The sequence below is a fragment of the Carettochelys insculpta genome, chromosome 2 (genome assembly GCF_033958435.1).
Source record: "Carettochelys insculpta isolate YL-2023 chromosome 2, ASM3395843v1, whole genome shotgun sequence".
NCBI lineage: Eukaryota > Metazoa > Chordata > Testudines > Carettochelyidae > Carettochelys > Carettochelys insculpta.
In genome coordinates, this window is record NC_134138.1 from 248311749 (window position 1) to 248330857 (window position 19109).

General features: G+C 42.0%; 1 protein-coding gene and 1 long non-coding RNA gene across 3 annotated transcripts in view; one reads left to right on the forward strand and one right to left on the reverse strand.

Annotated features, from left to right (window-relative positions):
• Positions 1–19109, reverse strand: part of MPP7 (MAGUK p55 scaffold protein 7) — a 407772-nt gene that overhangs the window by 33967 nt on the left and 354696 nt on the right. For both annotated transcript variants that reach the window (XM_074984915.1, XM_074984916.1), the window contains one exon: positions 14296–14466. In XM_074984915.1, coding sequence (XP_074841016.1) covers positions 14296–14466 — 171 coding nt within the window. The remainder of the gene's footprint in view (positions 1–14295; positions 14467–19109) is intronic.
• LOC142008075 (uncharacterized) lies at positions 4451–17217 on the forward strand. Its single transcript, XR_012644070.1, has 5 exons — positions 4451–4528; positions 7534–7585; positions 12310–12404; positions 13557–13612; positions 17128–17217. It is a non-coding gene; the product is annotated as an uncharacterized LOC142008075 (long non-coding RNA).

The following is a 19109-nucleotide window of genomic DNA, read 5'->3' on the forward strand; positions in this document are numbered from 1 at the left end:
CCAATATATGTTTTTTGAGATGGGGAGACCACATTTGCACACAATATTCCAGATGTGGGCATACCATAGATTTATACAGAGGTAATATGACATATTCTGTCTTATTATCTATTCCTTTCTTAATGATTCCCAACATTTTGTGAGCTTTTTTGACTACTGCTGCACATTGAGTGGATGTTTTCAAACAAATACCCACAATGACTCCAAGATCTCTTTCTTGAGTGGTAACAGCTAAGTCAGACCCCATCATTTTATATGTATAGTTGTGATTATATTTTCCAATGTGCATTACTTTGCATTTATCAACACCAAATTTCATCTGCCATTTTGTTGTCCAGTCACCCAATTTATTAAGATCCTTTCATAGCTCTTCACAGTCTGCTTGAAACTTAACTATTTTGAGTAGTTCTGTGTCATCTGCATGTAGCAAGTAATGGATGTAAGGTATGGTATAAATGTGATTTTCATGATCTCCAGAATCCACCTATCAGTTTTAATAGAGGCCCATGGATGAAGAAAGAGTCTCAGCTGGTGGTGGAAAATGTTGGGAGGTTGGGAGGTGACCTTTGCAATGTTGCTGATCTCAACCACGGAGTCACACTTGCTGCCTGTTGTTTGAAGAGGTTGATTGCGACCCCCCACCCCGATTTCAGCACCTTTGGGGTCTCTGCTGGGTACGGGTTTGATTATAAGGCCTGGGAAGTTGTTGGAACTGCAGCTAGTAGCATCCAAATTCACATCTCTGGCAAGGAGGATATTGCCTCCTTCTATAAGGAGGGGTATACGTTCCAAGTGTTAGTACCATAGTGCAAGGGTCCTTGCTAGAGTGGAGGATGGAGTCGGTGTTTCCCATAAATAGTTCTTTTTTGTCCAAGAGCAGGTCCTCAACTTTAGTTTGCAGCTCTTTAGGTATCATGGCTGCAAATATGAGGCATGCTGCATCATAACTGCGGTAGCAGTAGCCTGTGCCGCTGTATCTGCAATGTCCAGAACTATCCGGACAGCAGTTCTGGCCATGGTGTATCCCTCTTTCAGCACTGACTTGAGAATTAGCCTCTGGGACTCCAGCAGGTTGTCCATAAGGGGCATAAGCATAACATAGTGTTAGCCGGTGGCCGGGTAATGTGAGGTAAGGTACCAACTATGCCCTTGTTATCATCTGAGTTTAAAACTGCAAGAGCAGGGAGCTCGTCGCTGCAAGCAGCCAAGACAGGCTGACGGATTCCCCTGGGTCCTAAGCAACCCAGTTTTTACTGTTAGAGCAGGGAGCTGCTAGCGCACTCACCCATGGCCAGGCTGTAGTAACCAAATGGTTACAGTTCTTTTGTTGTGCCAGCTGTGTTGTAGTGACAAAAGGATAACAGGGTCAGGCTTGGATCTTAACTAGTTACAAGTTTATTTAAGCTACAGTTATAAGTGTGTGGTTACAAAAGGCTATTGTCTACTTCTTATATGCTAGCAAAGTACAGGTGTTAAGTTACGTTACAATCCAATACAAAGATATCTGTTACCATCTAACACAATGATATCTTGATACAACGACGTCTAGTTACAGAGCTCTAATTCTTTAGCTGTGCACAAAAAAAAATCGGAGACCTAGCATGGGTGTATCTTACCCTCTCTGCGTCTCTCGATACCAGCGTAGCCAAGCCGAATCGGTCACTCAATTCCACGGAAAGACGAATACGAGGTTGGGCGTCCCCAGTTGTGGACCTCGGGAGGCAATCACCTGACCCAACCAGCAGGTAGTTGGTGGAATGCACTCAAAGTTAGACTTCTGCTGGACCCATCTTTTATACCCCTTTTAGGTTACGTATTCTCTTTCTTATCTAAGGTGCCAGATCACACTGGTCTGTCTTTTGTGACGCCAGTTTGTTACAAGGGCATTTCTTACTTAATTTGCACTTGTAAGACAGGAGATAAGCAATTTAGGAGTACAGGACATTCTTTTTGCGGGGGCGGAGATTTCCTCTTCGGGGATGGTATGTGTGTGTGCATCATATCCATCAATGCCTGCTGGAGTGATTTCTTGAGCGTGCCCCCCCTCTTGTTGACAGTTTGGCCTGTTAGCCCTCTATCTGTACTTTCTGTTTCTCAGGGTCACGATAAGCTAGCACATCTGGGCCTCAATGAGGGCACCAAAGACTGTGCTGTCAGCAGCCGTTTCCGTGCCCGGTGTGCTTCTCAGTGGGGGGTGGGGCAGCGAGCAAGCTGGATTGTAAGGGGGAGACTTTGTCTGGCTACACATAGTTATCAAAGTAATGGTTGGATAAATGTGCTTCATAATTGGCTACAAACAACAGAAGGGTTGCCAAGGTATAAAGCTTTCTTCAAAGATATCCAGACATTTGACATCCTTGTCAGGCGCAGTACCTCTGAACTGGGATGTGTGCAATCTGTGTAACACAGCATCTGCTATTGGTGAATTAGGCTGTAGATGCGTAAATAGGAATTATATACCCTTTTGTTAGTACGAGGAGCTGAAGCAGGAGTTTGCCATATATAATTGGCTACTTTAAGTATAGCTTCATCCAAGGGGGTGGCTATTTTGGAGCACTGCATGGGTTGTGAATATTTTAGCAGCTGGTGTCGTTTTTCCTGCACTTCTGCTATTTGCTTGTCCTGCCTCATAGCAACCTGCTTGAAAAGATCATTAAATTGTCCAATGTCATCTGGTGGTAAGACGTTCCTTAGTATGATGGCCTCATCCAGTGAAGAGGAAGACTGATCAGTAGGAGAAACATCAGGGCACTGTTACTGTACCTTGGACGCTGGTGCCATCTCCAACTCCAGATGTTGAGGGGACAGAGATTACGGTGGTGGAGACAGAGGATCTGAAATAGGTGACAACTGAGATGTGTAGCCAGCCGTTGAATGTCCCCTTGATCAATACCTGTTGTAGTAACCTCATTGAGGGGAGAAGCTGCGTGGGGAGTAATATTGACGATGGTCATGATAGTGGCAGCTGCTAGAATGGGGGGAGCACCCTGATCCATAAGAATGCCTTTGCAAGCCCCAGGAGAGGTCTCCTTGACAAGGAGAGAATTGGCAAGATATATGAGAGGAATTTGAAGGAGAAGGTGAGAGGTGTCTGCAGTCATACCGGCTCTCATCTGCAGGAGGAGTTAAGAAGGGAGAGGGCAGCCTGTGAAATTCATAACATTGTGGTCTGCGTCTTTCTGGTCTGCCTTTGTGTAGAATGGGTGACCTCGGTGCTGCTGGGGATGGAGACAGTGCCAGAGAAAAAGTAGGTGACAGAGACTATGGAGTATGACTACGGTGCTGAGATTTAGTCGGTGCCTTCATCAGTGCTGCGTCACTAGGAGCCCCTGGTGCCGTTGGCACCTGCACGGATGGTGCCAGAGAATGAGGCAGAGATGTCGGTGCTGACACTATCAATGCCAAAGTCGGTGCGGGAGCTGATGCCAGTGTGCTTGGGGTCGTTCATTTTGAAGAAGTCAGTGTTGGTGCTCCTGGCTCCAAATGTTTTGGTGCCAAGGACTTCAGGACTTTGGCCATTTTAGAAGTCGAGACAGACTTAGAATGTGAAGAGATGGTGCTAGAGATGCCAGGCTTATCAGTCACATCAGATCTGCTCTGCAAAATAGCAGGCAGGGATCTCGTTGGTAACGTCTTAGATTTGCTTGGTGGAATAGCTGTTGATGAAGAAGCTCTGCATTTATGCTGGGGCTGCTCTAAAGACCTCACAGTGTCGTCCTCAGAAGGCTGAAGAGCCTTATCTAATAAAATCATTTTAAGGTGCATTTCAGAGTTGCACCATGCCCTTCCCGTTAACTTGCTGGAGTGCTGGCATTTCTGAGGAGTGGCTGTCTGAGGCGGGCATCGCTTTGTGGCACTTATTGTATTTTGCAAAACTTTGTGGGCCAGGCCTGATAACTAGCTCACCTAAAGCCCAATCCAACAAGGAACTAGTAAGAACAGGCAACAGTCTGAAATGGAGAACAGTTTGAACAATGAACTTTAACTTGATCTTCAGATATCACAGGGGTAGCCGAGTTAGTCTGTATCTTCAAAAACAACAAGAAGTCCTGTAGCACCTTATAGACTGACAAATAATTTGGAGCATAAGCAAAGCAGGTCTTTGCGCACGAAAGCTAATGCTCCAAAATATCTCTTAGTCTATAAGGTGCCACAGGACTTGTTAATTTTGATCTTCAAACTAAGTTAACTTTTAATTTTTTTTTTTTGTGGCAAATGAAGTTTCAACAGCTCAACAAGAACACAAAACTACTGCTTGAGAAATCAAGAAGGGACGGATTCAAGTCTCACAATATTGAAGACAAAGAGAGGCAGGTAACTCTGTCTGCAGCCTGGGGCAGCTGAGAGGAACTAGTTTGAACTGGACAATGTGCATGATCACAAGAGTGTGACTGGAGCAACGCAGTGACCATGCATGTGTAGGCTGGCTAGACATAGCTTTCAAGAGTCTCTGATCTGCAGTGCTGGGACGAGTGCAGCACCTACAGTGTAGTGCCCATGGTGACATCACTCAAAGAGGAACTGTCTGGTGGGTTTTTTTTTTTTTTGGTGGTAGTAACTGTTTGGATGCCCAGGGTACCAAGATAACCCTTGAGTCTTTGAGGGAGTGTTTTGTTTGTATTGTCTGCAAAGAGCTCAGAGATCTTGAAGGGAAGATCATATGGATGATATACCTATCTCAGAGAACTGGAAGGGCTCTTCAGAGGTCATCAAGACCAGTCCCCTGCACTTACAGGAGGACCTATCACCATCCCTGACAGATTTTTTTTAAATCTATTTACCCCACATCCCTAAATGGCCCCCTCTAAACTCACAACCCTGGGTTTAGCAGGCCAATGCTCAAACCACTGAGCTAGTCCGTCCCTTGCCTCAATGGGGGTTTGGACATCTTTGAAAAATCCAGACAGCTGAAGCCAAGACACCTGCCTCATGACAACTGCTGATGCCAGTTCTGAATTGCAGTTCTTGAAATGAGAGAGCCTTTTCCTATGAGGGCTTTATATTGATCTCGTTTGCTGTCAGCTATGTCAATAAAAGTGTAAAGTTGGTCAAAAACATGGTGAGAAGTACAAAGGTTGTGTCTCCTTTCTGATGATCTGCTGAAGAGCAGACCCACGAATGCCTTTCCATTCCTTCTGTCTTGCTTATTCCTCTTTACATTGATGGCAACTCCAGCATATTATGAGGAAAACAAAGACAACTTAGTCCCATGCCATCCCAAAAGGAGACAAGAAAAACCAGCATCAATTTAAGAAGCCCTATCGCAGGTTTGGCTGGCCACGGGCTGGAGCTGATTTTGCACATACACATTAGTGTATATAGAACATGACACCTGTATTGGTCTTGCCCAAACACTTACTAAACCACAGGCCTCGTTTAACTGGACTGAAGTGCTTTACCATGAATGTGAGTAAATTTCCAGTGTACATACATGAAACACATCACAGATCAAAATACTTGTCATCATCTCAATTATACAGCTGACTGATGCTTATCCCACTGTTAATATGATATACTAAGAATTCTTATAAAGAGAAAAGAGAAGGAAAGGGATCAATGAAGTATAGGTGGCCTGTTTAGAGTAGCTAATGAGAAGTAGGCTGTGAACTGCTGGTCACAGATGGACTGTTTGGTGGTGGTGTGTAGAGGGCTGTCTGATCACATGAAGCTGATTACTCTCATTTCCAGCTGGTATGTTGCATTTATGTCAAAAGTACAGTGAGTGCTTTCCTATATTACTATTAAACATATCAGCTGCTGTAGTTGTCATTGGGACATTACATGATCACAAAAAAGAGGGAAGATTGGTCCTGCAATTTGACATGGAATGGCTTCCATCAATTTCTCTATTAAGATGCTATAACAAAGTTTGATTCTCTGATGTACTCAGTATAATCTTCAATTCAGGAAAGCTTTTTTTTTTTTTGAAAGTATTCCCCTGATTTGGGAATTCTTCCTGAATTGTGGTCCCCACAAATGGTAAAAAAGACAGAACAAGTAATTTCCTCATCTGTCATCTTCCATCCTTCCAGAAATGCATAAGACAATAGACAGTATTTTTAACTGTGAAGATGTGTGAAACTTTACTCAAACTCATACAAAACAGATATAAAGTCAATGCAGAAAGAGATCAACGTACTGATTAACCAGCCTAAATGAACCCATTTAAAAATACTTATTTCACTTCATTATCCTAGAACACTTAATAGGACTAAAACTAATTAAGCATGAAACTTGCATTTTTTAAAGGAGAATAAAGTAATAGATCAAATCTCTAGAAATTTCCACTTGGCTCCAGGTCCCCCGACCCTGCCCCATACAGCTTCCTGTAAGTTATGCTTTCAGTCATAGTGCAACATAATGGACACTTTCTGCTCTGTCCAGTACTGCATTACTTTAATTATTTGCCCTTGCGTTCCCTGGCAATAGTATTAAAATTATGTTTCACATGTTAGACTGAATGCTGCTACTGGCATGTATAAAGTCTTTCAAATGTGTTTGTTTCTACTTTAACAGTATTACCTGACAGTGCTTTTTTGTCACTTTTCACCCAAGACATTTTAATGGCTTTGGCCAGACAATACACAGATAAAAACATTAGAATTTTTGACATCTACAATAAATTTCTGAACTGCCTTTGCTACTGAGAAAGCATACTTTCTTTATTACAACTAAAATCAAACGAAACCTCTAGGTATTTGTCAAATCAGAAAAGCTATTTGTTATAAAAAAAACTACTTATAATTTTGTACTGCATTGTGTTGATGTAGGTGTAAAGTCAACTTGATCATGGTATTACACGTTGCATATAGCCCACAATCTTAGAACAATCACACTAGTAGACAGCTGAATTTTTAGTGTTGGAAGGTGACAAAACTGTTCATTAAATCTAAACTTAATGCTCCCCTGGATATGATTTTCATAAAAACACAGCCACTCAACAGTTCGTAAACATGCTTGACAATGTCATATTTCTTCTGCTCTAATACTTTCATAGTAGAGAAGACTGTACTAATAAAGCATCAATTCATATGTTACCACAAAAAGTAGCCTGACAGATGATCTGGTTACTCTGAAAATATTAAGTTAACATATCATTGTACTTTAAATTGGATTTATACTATCCAGTTTCTAAAAACAGACTGAAGCAATGTATTTTAATTACATATACTTAAAAAACATTACAAGAACACTTATCCAGCTGGGTGCCAGACTATCAGGTATGTGTAAGCCAGATGCAAAGCCACATATTGCTACCTGTTTGCAGCTTTAAATGTTTGCATCTGGGCAACCCTGATACTTATGTCAGTCACCAAAGTTGGCTGCTGAGGAACCCAACCTGCTCCACCCTCCCCTTAATTTACTTGTTGTAATACAGGATATAATTTTGTTCCTTTTTATGTGCTTTCTTTATCATGAGTTTGTTCACGGTTTCTTTGTTTGTTTGTTCTTCAGGACAGGTTTTGTGGAATTTTCTTAAGGACAACATGATGGGCTTCATCAGATTTCATTTTTGCTTCTGATTTTTCACAGGACTGCTAATTTCATAAGAGCATAAGAATGGCCATACTGGGTCAGACCACAGGTACATCTAACTCAGTATTCTGTCTTCTGAAAGTGGCTAATGCTAGGTGCCCCAGAAGGAATGAATAGGTAATCATTAAATAATCCCTCCTGCGTCACCTATCCCCAGCTCTGACAAACTGAGGCAAGGGATACCATCCCTGCCCATCCTGGCTAGCAGCCATTAATTCAGGTATTCTCCATTAATTTATCCAGTTCTTTTTGACCCCTGTTAAATTCCCGACCTTCACAACCTCTTCTGGCAGGAAGTTCCATGAGTTGACTGTGTGTTACGTAAAAAAATACTTCCTTTTGTTTGTTTTAACCCTGCTACCTATTAATTTCATTTTATGACTCTTAGGTCTTGTGTTATGCAAAGGAGCATGTAACTTTTCCGTATTTACTTTCTCAATGCAAGTCATGATTTTATAGACCTCTATCATGCCTCCCTTTCTCTTTCCCAAGCTGAAAAGTCTCAGTCTTATCAATCTCTTCTCATATGGCAGCTGTTATCCTTTTCTGAACCTTTTCCTACTCCGCTATATCCATTTCAGTGGTGTCCTGGCCACAAAGTTCAGAGTAGCTTCACAGGACAATATTAAGTCACTGGAAGGTGGTGGTGAGTTTTGATCCTGAAATGCCTAATTTCAGGGAAAGGACATCAACCTGTGTTCCCAAGAGATGGGAGCTGGGCCTGCAGGAGTGTCTGAGGACTCTGTATAAGCCCTGAGGACTTAATTATGCATAGAAAATGGCCTATCTGCCTTGGAATTAGGCAGGCCTATTAAAGTGGTAAAATTAAGATGCTCAGTACATGAGTATCAGAACTGAGAAATAGGGAGTAGGGTGCACCTGAGAGCCTGTACAGTCCATTGAGCTGAAATATGCATGATCCCATTTTTAGTGGTCTAACTTGAATCTCACTAGCATTAGTCCATCTACACACGCTTGGAAGCTCAATCCCAGTGCAATGTAGATACAGCTTTCAAAATAACTGTCTTTTCCATTCCCCCCTTCCCCTTATGATGTTTCCTCCTTAACTCCAAGCCCATCAATTAACTCAGCATCTCAAGGAAGGTACATTGTATTAACAAATCCACTCAGCTACATAATGAGTTCATATTTCTTTCATCCTCCCATTCTCAAACCATTCTTGTTTGCCATGGACCATGTCTTATTTCTTATCTATAGTAGCTACCTTCTTATTTGAATGTTTACAATTAACAATAATAAAATAATGTAGGGGGAAAAGCCAGTGAATGTTTGGGACTGCTATTGTTTCCTCAACTCCTTTCAACTACTGTCAGCATGTGTTGCTTTTTGGTGGTATTTCATTTAAATTGTGGCTTTGTCCATAATTTAAACACAACTCATGTCTACATGCATTTCTTTTCTCTGAAATTGACCTATTTGATCTACATTGTCAAGTGACATAGAGGGATCAAGCTTAATGTAAATTGAGAAACCTGGGTTAAAATGTTACTCATAATCACAATTCTGCTGAATCTTATCTTAGTCACTATGACACATTTAACAACATTACATAAAGTGAAGAATTTGGTATTAATGAGATTTTCGGTACAAGAAAAGGCTGGAATGGAATTAGGTCCGGACTGAAGTACGTTATTAGATCTTTGTAGGGGAGTTTCAAAGTACCCAACTACGATGCTCCTCCAAGCTACTAATCTTTTCCCTATGGATTATAAGAGGCCTGCATGCAGCTCTTTAAGGAGTCACTTGTGGCTCCAAGCACAGCCACTGCTTCTGCGTCTCTTGCAGCTCCAGAGGCTGCTACTGCTTAAATAATAAAAAAAAAAAACAAAAACCTAAATTCAGTTGCCAGTCGTTAAGCCAACTGAATTTAGGGTCTTTTTTTTTTTTGTTTAAGTGGCAGTAGCCTCCGGAGCTGCTGAGCAGTCATCTGTGAAAGGGAGCCCTGGAGCAGAAAGCTGTGGCAGCGCAGGGCAGGGCAAGGCAGGGCAGGGCAGGGCAGGGCAGAGCCCCCTGGAAGAGAAAGCTAGCAGGGCAGGGAGCTGCCTGTGTTGCACGTGGGGGAGGCACTAAGCCCACAAGACAGCTGAGGGGAGGGGCAGCTGAGCCTGCCCCTGCAGGAGCTGCACAGCTTCACCGAAGGGGCGGCAGGGAACAGAGGACTTGGGGGGTAACTGCGGAAGAGCCGCGCATGCTGTGGCAAGTTAATTCTGGGGATGCGGGGGGAGGTTGGGGCTGCGTCAGTCCCAACCCGGTGGGGGGGCATGCCTTGGGGCAGAGAGTAGTTAAACCTGAGGATGCGGGTGCAGTTCGGAGCTGAGGGGAGTTAAACCTGGAGTTGGGGGGCAGCTTTGGGGCTGAGAGAGGTTAAGCCTGGGGGTCGTGGGTGGGTTTGCAGGATGGGCAGGGTAAAGCCTGGGGATGTGGATGGATTTGGGGGCTGAGGAGGGTTAAGCCTGGAGATGGGGGTAATTTTCTAACTGGTACAAATCAATATGTATGCACTGTTCTTAAAACGGGTGATAAAAAGCACAGTTTTGTGTTATTTATTAAGGACTGTCTCGTATTCACATGTATTCCGGCTCTTAAAGTATTGATTTTGTAACTGAATTTGAAAAAATGGCTCTCCTCACTATTTTGGTTGCAGACCCCTGGCATGGACCCATGCCTTCCATAAGGTTTTCATCAAGTTCAAACACACACAAATTTTTCCTCATAACTGTGTGTGTCGTTCTTCTGTCTTGTTGTGCTCTCAACATGTCCTCATTCCCTCTCCCACCATGATGAGTGACTTAGAACAAATGCCAGAGAACTACTGGTCTGAGCCTTAGGAGGCCTGGAGCCTTAGGATTAGCCCTGGATTACAATCAGCAATGGCCAGACAGTAACAATTATAAATACATACACTGTTTTAATGGAAGCAATGGCTATGATAGTCTTATCTGATTGATCAGAATATTAAAATACCTGTTACGTACTATGCAAGAAATATAATATCCCTATAGAAATAGCTGGGACTTAAACAGTTTGTGACACAAACAGTTACATAATGAGTGTCAAAGCTAAATTTCCTTTTCACATAATGCACAAATTTCACTCTGTTCACAGATTATTTAAAAAAAACCCAAACAATTAAACATGAATCTTCAGACTTCCAAGTAAGGAAAGGAATTTCACTGGAACTATCACAGAACAAAATGCCTAAATACAATCAACTTTTTACTTTTACATTACATTTGGAGTAGGACTTTTCCAGAACCATGGCAAAAAATGTTAAATAATTATCCTGAGTGTTTGTAATGCTGTACTGTTATATTTTTGTCAACATCCAAAACTCATTGTAATTTGTTCGCCATATTCAGAGTGATATGTAAATCCTAAAATAATACTTTATCAAAATAGGCTTGTTACTGCAACTATTAGTCAAGTGAGTAGCCCCATAACTTCTCATGGAAACAATACCAGCTAACTTCAGAGGTACTAATCCCATGAGTGAGATTTTCAGGATTGGGCTCTTTGCTGAATATTTCCCAATCTTTCACACTTGTAGACACAAGTTTTCTGCAACATTTTTTCCTCCATATCAATCAAATCTTTCTGGGAGTTGAGGCTAACCTCCCCCGCAACCCCCCAAAAAAACATAATAAACCATGAGGTTTTTACAAAATTGAAAAATAATCTAACAGCACATTTTTGCATTTGCAGATGTACATGTTGTAACAATTTGAGGTTTGAAGATCTCAACACATTTCTGAGTGATCACTAAATACAATACATTCTAAATATAGACAAGTCCTGACTGTAATGTTTGTCTGGGTAAAGATGATTTTAGTTATACATTCTCTTTGGTGTTGATTCAGAAGAAGGCCCCTGGTAAATGCTGGCAGGTTCAGTAGTGCTTGTGTGTTGGCACTGTGAGTGATTATATTGATCCTGGTTTATGCTCAGACTGCCATTCCTTTGATTCCGATGTCCTTATGGGTAGGTCTGTGGTGAACTGGGCTTTTTTGGCAAAATGCAACATCAAGTCAGTGCTCTGCCTCATTTCGTGCCTTATGCACTTTTCGCATCGTTGGATTTTTTTCCCAGCTATATATTTTTAAGACTGCTTCTCTATACGTTCAACATTTGTGAAATTCAGACACTTTATGAAGTGGAAAGTAATATGGGACACTTATTTACTCTCAACCTTTCTAAACTTTTTCGAGAAAACAGTCAGGCAAAAGCATGTTGGCATCATCCTAGGCTGTGCAACTCTTCAGTACTGAACTGAACACAGAGGTCACCATGTCTCACTATCTGGTCAAGAAATCCAACTTGCTAGTTCAATCAGCCCATGAGATGTGCAAGTTAGCCCTGCAACAGTTGCAAGCACTGATGAAATACCTGAATTTCACAAGCCAAGTCACTGTACTAGCCTGTGAATTGTGTGCACTTGGCAGCAACAACTTCAGGTGCCACAAGGCCAAGCTTTACTACATGTTTATCAGTAGGGAAATATAATTATCTGGGAGTAATTTTAGGAACAAACAAATAATCTCTCTTTCTGCTGATTGAAATGGGTCCAATATGGAAAAGAGAACTTCTGACACAAATGAGTCCTATTCTGATCTGAAAGCTTACCAATTGGCAATCTAACAAATCCCCAGGAATCAGGCAACTAATACAGGTATTTATTGTAATGCAATAAACAATAGGCTTCTGTTTTACAACATCCCAGACACTGATAAGGAAATTATTTTTTCTCATTTCCAGGAAGACAAGCTACAGCCCAGGGAGATCCTGAGGATCCTGTGGAACACTGACACCTATTTGCACTTGGGTACCCAGAAGTTTTTGTGGATAACAAGGTTCATTTCTCTGAGATAAATGTGGACATATTTCTGACCAACAGTCGAATGCAAGGGTGGGGAATCACCAGCCCATGGTCTGGATCGGGACCTCGGCTTGTCCGCATTCAGACCCTGAGGCTTGGGGCTCCCTTCCATAGCATCTGGCCCATAACAGGATGGAAGGTTTGGAGCCTTGAGCCTCATGATCCAGATTAGGCAAGCTGCAGTCTGGATGCAGACTGTGGGCTCTGCTGGGGGCCAGGAGCTTGGGGGCAGGAAGTGGCTCCAGGCTCTACTGCCGCTCACTGCTGTTCTCCCAGACAGTGGCCATGTCTACACTAGCCAAAAACGTCGAAATTGCCATGCAAATGGCCATTTCAAAGTTTACTAATGAAGTGCTGAAATACATATTCAGCGCCTCATTAGCATGCGGGCAGCCACGGCACTTTGAAATTGATGCGGCTCGCTGCCACGCGGCTTGTCCAGACAGGGCTCCTTTTCGAAAGGACCCCCGCTACTTCGAAGTCCCCTTATTCCTCATTATTTCGAAAAGAAGCCCCATCTGGATGAGCCCGCATGCTGATGAGGCGCTGAATATGTATTTCAGCGCTTCATAAGTAAACTTTGAAATGGCCATTTGCATGGCAATTTCAAAGTTTTTGGCTAGTGTAGACATACTTAGTGACAGCTAGTGAAGATGCTACTGGAAATACTCATTTCTTTGGGGCATGTCTGATCAGAAAAGAGTTAGTTAGTTAGTGGTCCAAGACTGTTCCTGAGAGCCCTGTTGGGAGGGCTTTGGTGTGCCTGCTGGTTGTAGGGATTTCTCAAGCATTAAAATTTTAGTCCGAGCTCTCTATCCCTTCTGGCCCTTGTAACTCTAAGACAATGTGTGCAGTTCTGTGAGAAACGGTTCTCTCCCAGACACTTAATGCAGGAGGCATGCCTGTCCAATGCAGGCATCGTCTCTCTGCAATCTACACGTCTTGACGCTGGAGGAGCCTGGCATTTTGAACTACTGAATGTCCCGTAGAGGAGGGGAAGGACAATACAGGAGGAAAAGGCTTTCTTTTTGGTGGTTCTTTGTTTCTTGTTTTTTGGTAAGGTACAGGGAATAGTGAGGCAAAGGTAAAGACATGTTAAAGTTTCTTGTCGTTCCTTTTTTGACAGAAAGAGGAGAGCTGTGAAGATCCATCTGCTACCAAGAATGTGAAAGGAATTTGCAGGTATCATGCTGCAAAGAAGCAGTAGGTGGCCAACTGACATAGACCCCGTTGCACATGGGCAGCCCTGCAAGCCACTGATTAGAAAAACAACAAGTCGTTCTGGGGCACCTTATAAACTGATGAAGGGGGTCTTTGGCCACAAAAGTTTACTTTATAAGGTGAGCCAGGACTTGTTGCTGTTGCAGATACAGACTAACACAGCTACCCCTCTGATACTGATTAGAAAAATTTCCATATTGCTGGCGTGAAGATGCGCTGATACCTTGAGTGGAGCACCTAAAAGGATCACTGAGAAGAGAACTACATGTTTACGAAATGCCTTTGCAAGCTATATTCTGCTGGTAAATTTGCAGCCAATTCAGAAGTATTCACTGTACCAAAATAAGATTTAGTTTCTTGACTTTAAACAACAAAAAGATCAAGGTAACATTACAGCTTATCTGTATATCTTAATAAGGGGGAGCATTTTCAGGAACAGTATATGATACACAAATAGCTTTACAGCTGCAGTTTTCCAAAACTCAAACAACCAAAAAAGATGAAAAATTATGAGCAAAAAGAGCAACATAATATTCTAAATATAAAAATTTTCAGTTTGAAAGACAGAAGCTAAATTTTCTGTAATAATATTGCACTAACATTTACTCTAGATTCCTGATTTAGAAATTAAAGAAATTACTTACCAACCAAAACTACAAGCCTGTATTTTTCATTAGGCTGTCGTTGATATGGTGCAACTTCTTCATATGTTGGGACATCTGCTGTATCATACTGATCACTCTTCTTGCATTCATACATAGATTTATTTGTCTTTCTATCTTTTCTGCTAAGTCGAAAGCTTCTCCTAAAACCAGCTGGAAGAACAATATGATTTATTTTAAACTAAGATATTTAATATCTGAAAAGCCCAGAAAGATTCATTCCCACACAGGAAAGACAGGAAGGCAATGACTTCTTAAGAAATACCAAACTGGCTGTTTCTGTGAGCAATCACATTGGTTGCACTCACAAAGTTGGCATGAAATTTCAAATGCATTTTTTGAGAAACCAGGTCCTTATGGTACAGAAGAGATTCAAAGACAATAACAATTTGGTGGTAATTTACATTTAAGTCTAAACTGAAAAACAACAGGCATTTCAACTTAGAATATGATATGCCCAATACATTAAATGATTGATTTTATTATTTCTGTTTGAGGGAATGAAATATTTTGTAAATCAATTGGAACAAGCTTCATAATATTTACAATAAACTAATAATTAATTTCTTGAATGATACATAAACTAACAGATATATGGAAAACATACATTCAATTCTGAGTCATATACCATCTCTGACATATCCCTGTTGAATTGCTATTGGATGCAGACACTTAGATATTATTATACGTTGTGGCAGTAAGGAACAGGGGTGAAAGAGTTAATAAAAGCATCACCTTTCAAAAAATTATGACCTTGACTCTCTGTTTCTCTATCATAACTCAAAATTTAAAAATAGCATCTGCAAACCTACCCTATGCTTGCTTGGTGTGGCAATGTGTTCCTCTCTCAAGGCACCTAGCCCAACTAAGACTGATGAGTCTGCCAGAGCCTTAGCTAATAAGCATATGGCTTTTAGCTCATGCAGTTGAGGCTCAAGTACTGAGCTTCAGAGCTTGCAGGTTTGATCCACCCACTGATAACAGGGGATCTATGGGAATTTACAAGTGGGAGTTCATCCAGGATATCAACTGGGAAGTCTCTGAAGCTCAAGATGTGCTTCCTTGGCTGTGGAAAGGCTGTAACTTAAAACTGGTGTAGTGCTCTGTCCCCTTCTACTGGCACATAGTTCAGCTATACATTGCTGAAGCTGCCAAAGCCTTAGCTAATAGCCATGTGGCTTTTGGCTCATGTACTAAACTTCAAAGATCCTGCTTCAATCCTGCCTACTGCTGACTAGGGTCTGTCGGCATTACAGTCACATCCAAACACATTGAAAATACAGCTGTCAAATTATTTTAAAAATTAGTTGCCAGATTTAAAAAAAATTGCAAATAATTGCAGATGTACGTGTAGTATTGAACAATAATAAAATACCATTATGTAAATATTTTGGATGTTTTTCACCTTGCCAAACATACTATTTTCAATTACTACACAGAATACTAAGAGTACAGTTGATTATTTTATATTATTTTTGAATTCAAATATTTGCAGTGTAAAAACTACACTCTCTAGTAACTGGTTCAGTTCTAAAGTGTCAGGGGATACTAATATTCTGTTGATTTAGCATCATGAACCTAGTAAACTGCAATCAATGACTTTAACACTATTTTAGCGTCTGCATTAGAGACACAGAAAAGGAACAATGTTAATTTTTTTCTTGTGCTGTAATCTAAAGCCCCCAGACATAAGCGTACCAAAGCTACTTTCAAAATATGTGAACATTCCCCTGTAATATCTTTTCACACAAAGAGAAATTAATTCTTCCCACTTTACTGAAGGTTTCATAGTGTGTACATTTTGCCACAAAGTACATTGCTTAGCTCTAGAGAGGATGGATGGCTTTGTGGTCAGGGTGACCTCCAAAACCATTTGAAAAATTTAAGATTATGGTGGTTGTTTATTTAAACTTTCAGAGATTTTTGTTCTAATAAATAAAGCCTGAAAACTTAACACAATTAAATACAAATCTCACCTCACCCCACCCTCCACTTGTTCTTCACCTTCAACATATAGGGACTATTATACAGTAAACTCTGTTTTAACCAGTATTCAAATAACTAGACTTCTCAATTAACTGGCATTCCATCCCATGTGTAAGCAGCTGGCATCTCCTCCTCTCCTGCCCAGTGACCACCACCCAGAACGGCTCAATGCACAGCATGGTGTCCCACCCAGAGAGGTGTACAGCATGGCCACGAGTGAGCTGGCCAGAGCAGTTCCCTGCGCAGAATGGTGCACCCGTACAGAGTGGCTCACAGCAATGTGTGAGGTGGCAACAGAAGCTCACTGTGCGGTGTGGTGCACCACCCAGAGAGACGCACAGCATGGCCATGCACAAGCCGCCCAGAGTGGCTCCCTGCACAGCATAGTACCCCATCCATAGCAGCTTGCAGCATATCTCCCACCATCTTAATGGTCCAGGACAGAGAAAAACTTGAATTTCTAATGCAAAAATCAAGCAGTAAACATAAATATTCTTTAATGGCTTCTTTAAGGCCATTTCCTGCATTTTACATCCTAGAAAACTAGAACTGTAAGGGACCTGAAGAGGTCATCATGTCCAGGCACCTGCCCTCATAGCGGGATCAAGCACCACCTAGATATTTATCTGACCTGTTTTTAAATATTCTCCAATGATGGAGATTCTACAACCATCCCAGGCAATTTATTTTAGTGCTTTACCACCCTGACAGTTGGGAAATTTTTTCTAATATCCAACCCAAACCTCCCTTGCTGCAATTTAAACCCATTACTTCTTGTTCCATTATCAGATACTAAGGAGAATAATTTTTCTCTCTCCTCCCTTTTAGGTACTTGAAAGCTGCTATCATGTCCTTTAAGACACTGCAATGGGACACAAGAGATTCAAGTTCCATCCACAATTCTTCTACTGATTTTTTGTATGACCTTGAGCAAATCATTTAGGCTGTGTCTACAATAGAAGACAGAATTGAATTTATTAATATTGATTTTGTAACTGTGGAATTTATAAATTCAATTTTGACTATCCTCACCTTCCCACTTGCTCCTCACAAAGTCAACTTATTGCTGCCACACTCAATTGGCAAACACTGACTGCTGCAATAGTGCATTGTGGGAACCTGTCCCACAGTTCCCTCATCCCCATGGCATTCTGCATGTGTTTTCTAGTGTTTGACTTCATCTTCCCACATTGCATTGTCCTCATTCCCCTCCCATGTTAAGCAAACATCCATTTTTCCCATCAAAAGGAAGGACAAGTAGGGTATCAATAAAGATGGCAAAGTTAACAGAAATCTCTCTCTTCTGTAACTGAATTATCGAGGATTTAATAAAAATCTGCAATTGTGTGTCTTCTCAACTGGCCATCCACTGATTGTCCCTCCACCCGTGATTGCATCTGATGCCTGAAAATAACATGGGGACAATGAAAAGCTTGAAGAAAGAATTGATAGTAAAGTTTTTGAAAAAAGGGAGGGTATTTGGATTCCCAGTTCATTACACAGCTTCTGTACAGAGCCTGTATTCTCAACTGGCCCTCCACCCACTCTTCTCTGCATGAAGGGGTGCAAAGTTAGAAGAAAGAGGATAGAAAAGGCTAGGAAAAATATTTTTGTCTTTCCTTTTCACTACACAGATACTGCCAACTTGGGTGATGGCAGTGAAATCTCATACACTTAACTTATAATGGAAGCAAGAATCTCAACCAGCCCTCCATCCACTATCCCCTGTGTTTTTGGGAGTGGGGTGGGGGTGGGGGGTCAAAGCATGAAGAAACAGGATAGAAAAGGTTAGGAAAAAGATTTTATAAATGAAAGATTAAAGATTTTGCAAAAAGCAGCGGGTGTGTGCAATGGGCAGCAAGAGCCTGAAAATATTTTTGGCACTGGGGGGGATATGGGGGGAAGCACTGTGGTCTGTGGCTGCAGAGCTGGTTGAAATGTTCCACCGCCCCCGAAAATCTTAGCTGCCCAGGGGGAATTCCTCCTCCTTGGCAGCAGCAAGACCCTGAATATTTTAGCCTCTGGGGGACATTTCCCCCTGGTGGCAGCAAGCCCTCCAGGTCCTTGCTGGGATGTGGGGGGGTTTCAGTAGGGAACACTTCTCCCCAGTGCAGAAAGGCCCTGAAAATATTTTTGGTGGGGGGGAGTCAGTTGAAGAAGTCTCCCCACGTGGCAGCAAGCCACCAAAAGTCTTAGCCACCGGGGGAGACTGACCCTTGGTGGTTGCAAGCCCCAAAATTCTTTCCCACCCTTGGATCCCTAACCACGCGCAAGCCAGAATATAGTGCTGCCTGGCAGCAAGGTCAGCACCAAACGGCAGGTACATGTTTTTATTGGGTTGGGGGCTACCCATGTGATATGGCTGAGTGCAGGAGAGGCTCCAAGTGTGTGGCGCCTGTGGGATAAGGGGCGTGTGTGCACAAATGTAAACACCTGAGAAGAAGTTTCTCAGCTTCTTATGCAAACGCAACCCCACAATAACCTTGCTGCCATGTGGTGTGACGGGGCAGCAGCTGGTGCAGGCAGTGCAGAAAAAAATACCAAGTGTAAAGACAGAACCATGAACTCCATGCTGGGACTATTTGTAATGGGCAGATGCAGTCACAGTGCTAATAGCAAAGAAAGAAAGAAAGACGTTTCTCAGGCTCTCATACAAACATAACCCCACAGCCACAGGCTTCCTGGTCCCAATCTGAAATTCACGATCTTCCTCTTATTTAATTCCTGCGCACCTGGCAAGCAATAGCCAGATCGGAGCACTGTGGGGCATTGTGGGTTACATATGGGACATCTTTGGAGGCTAATAAATT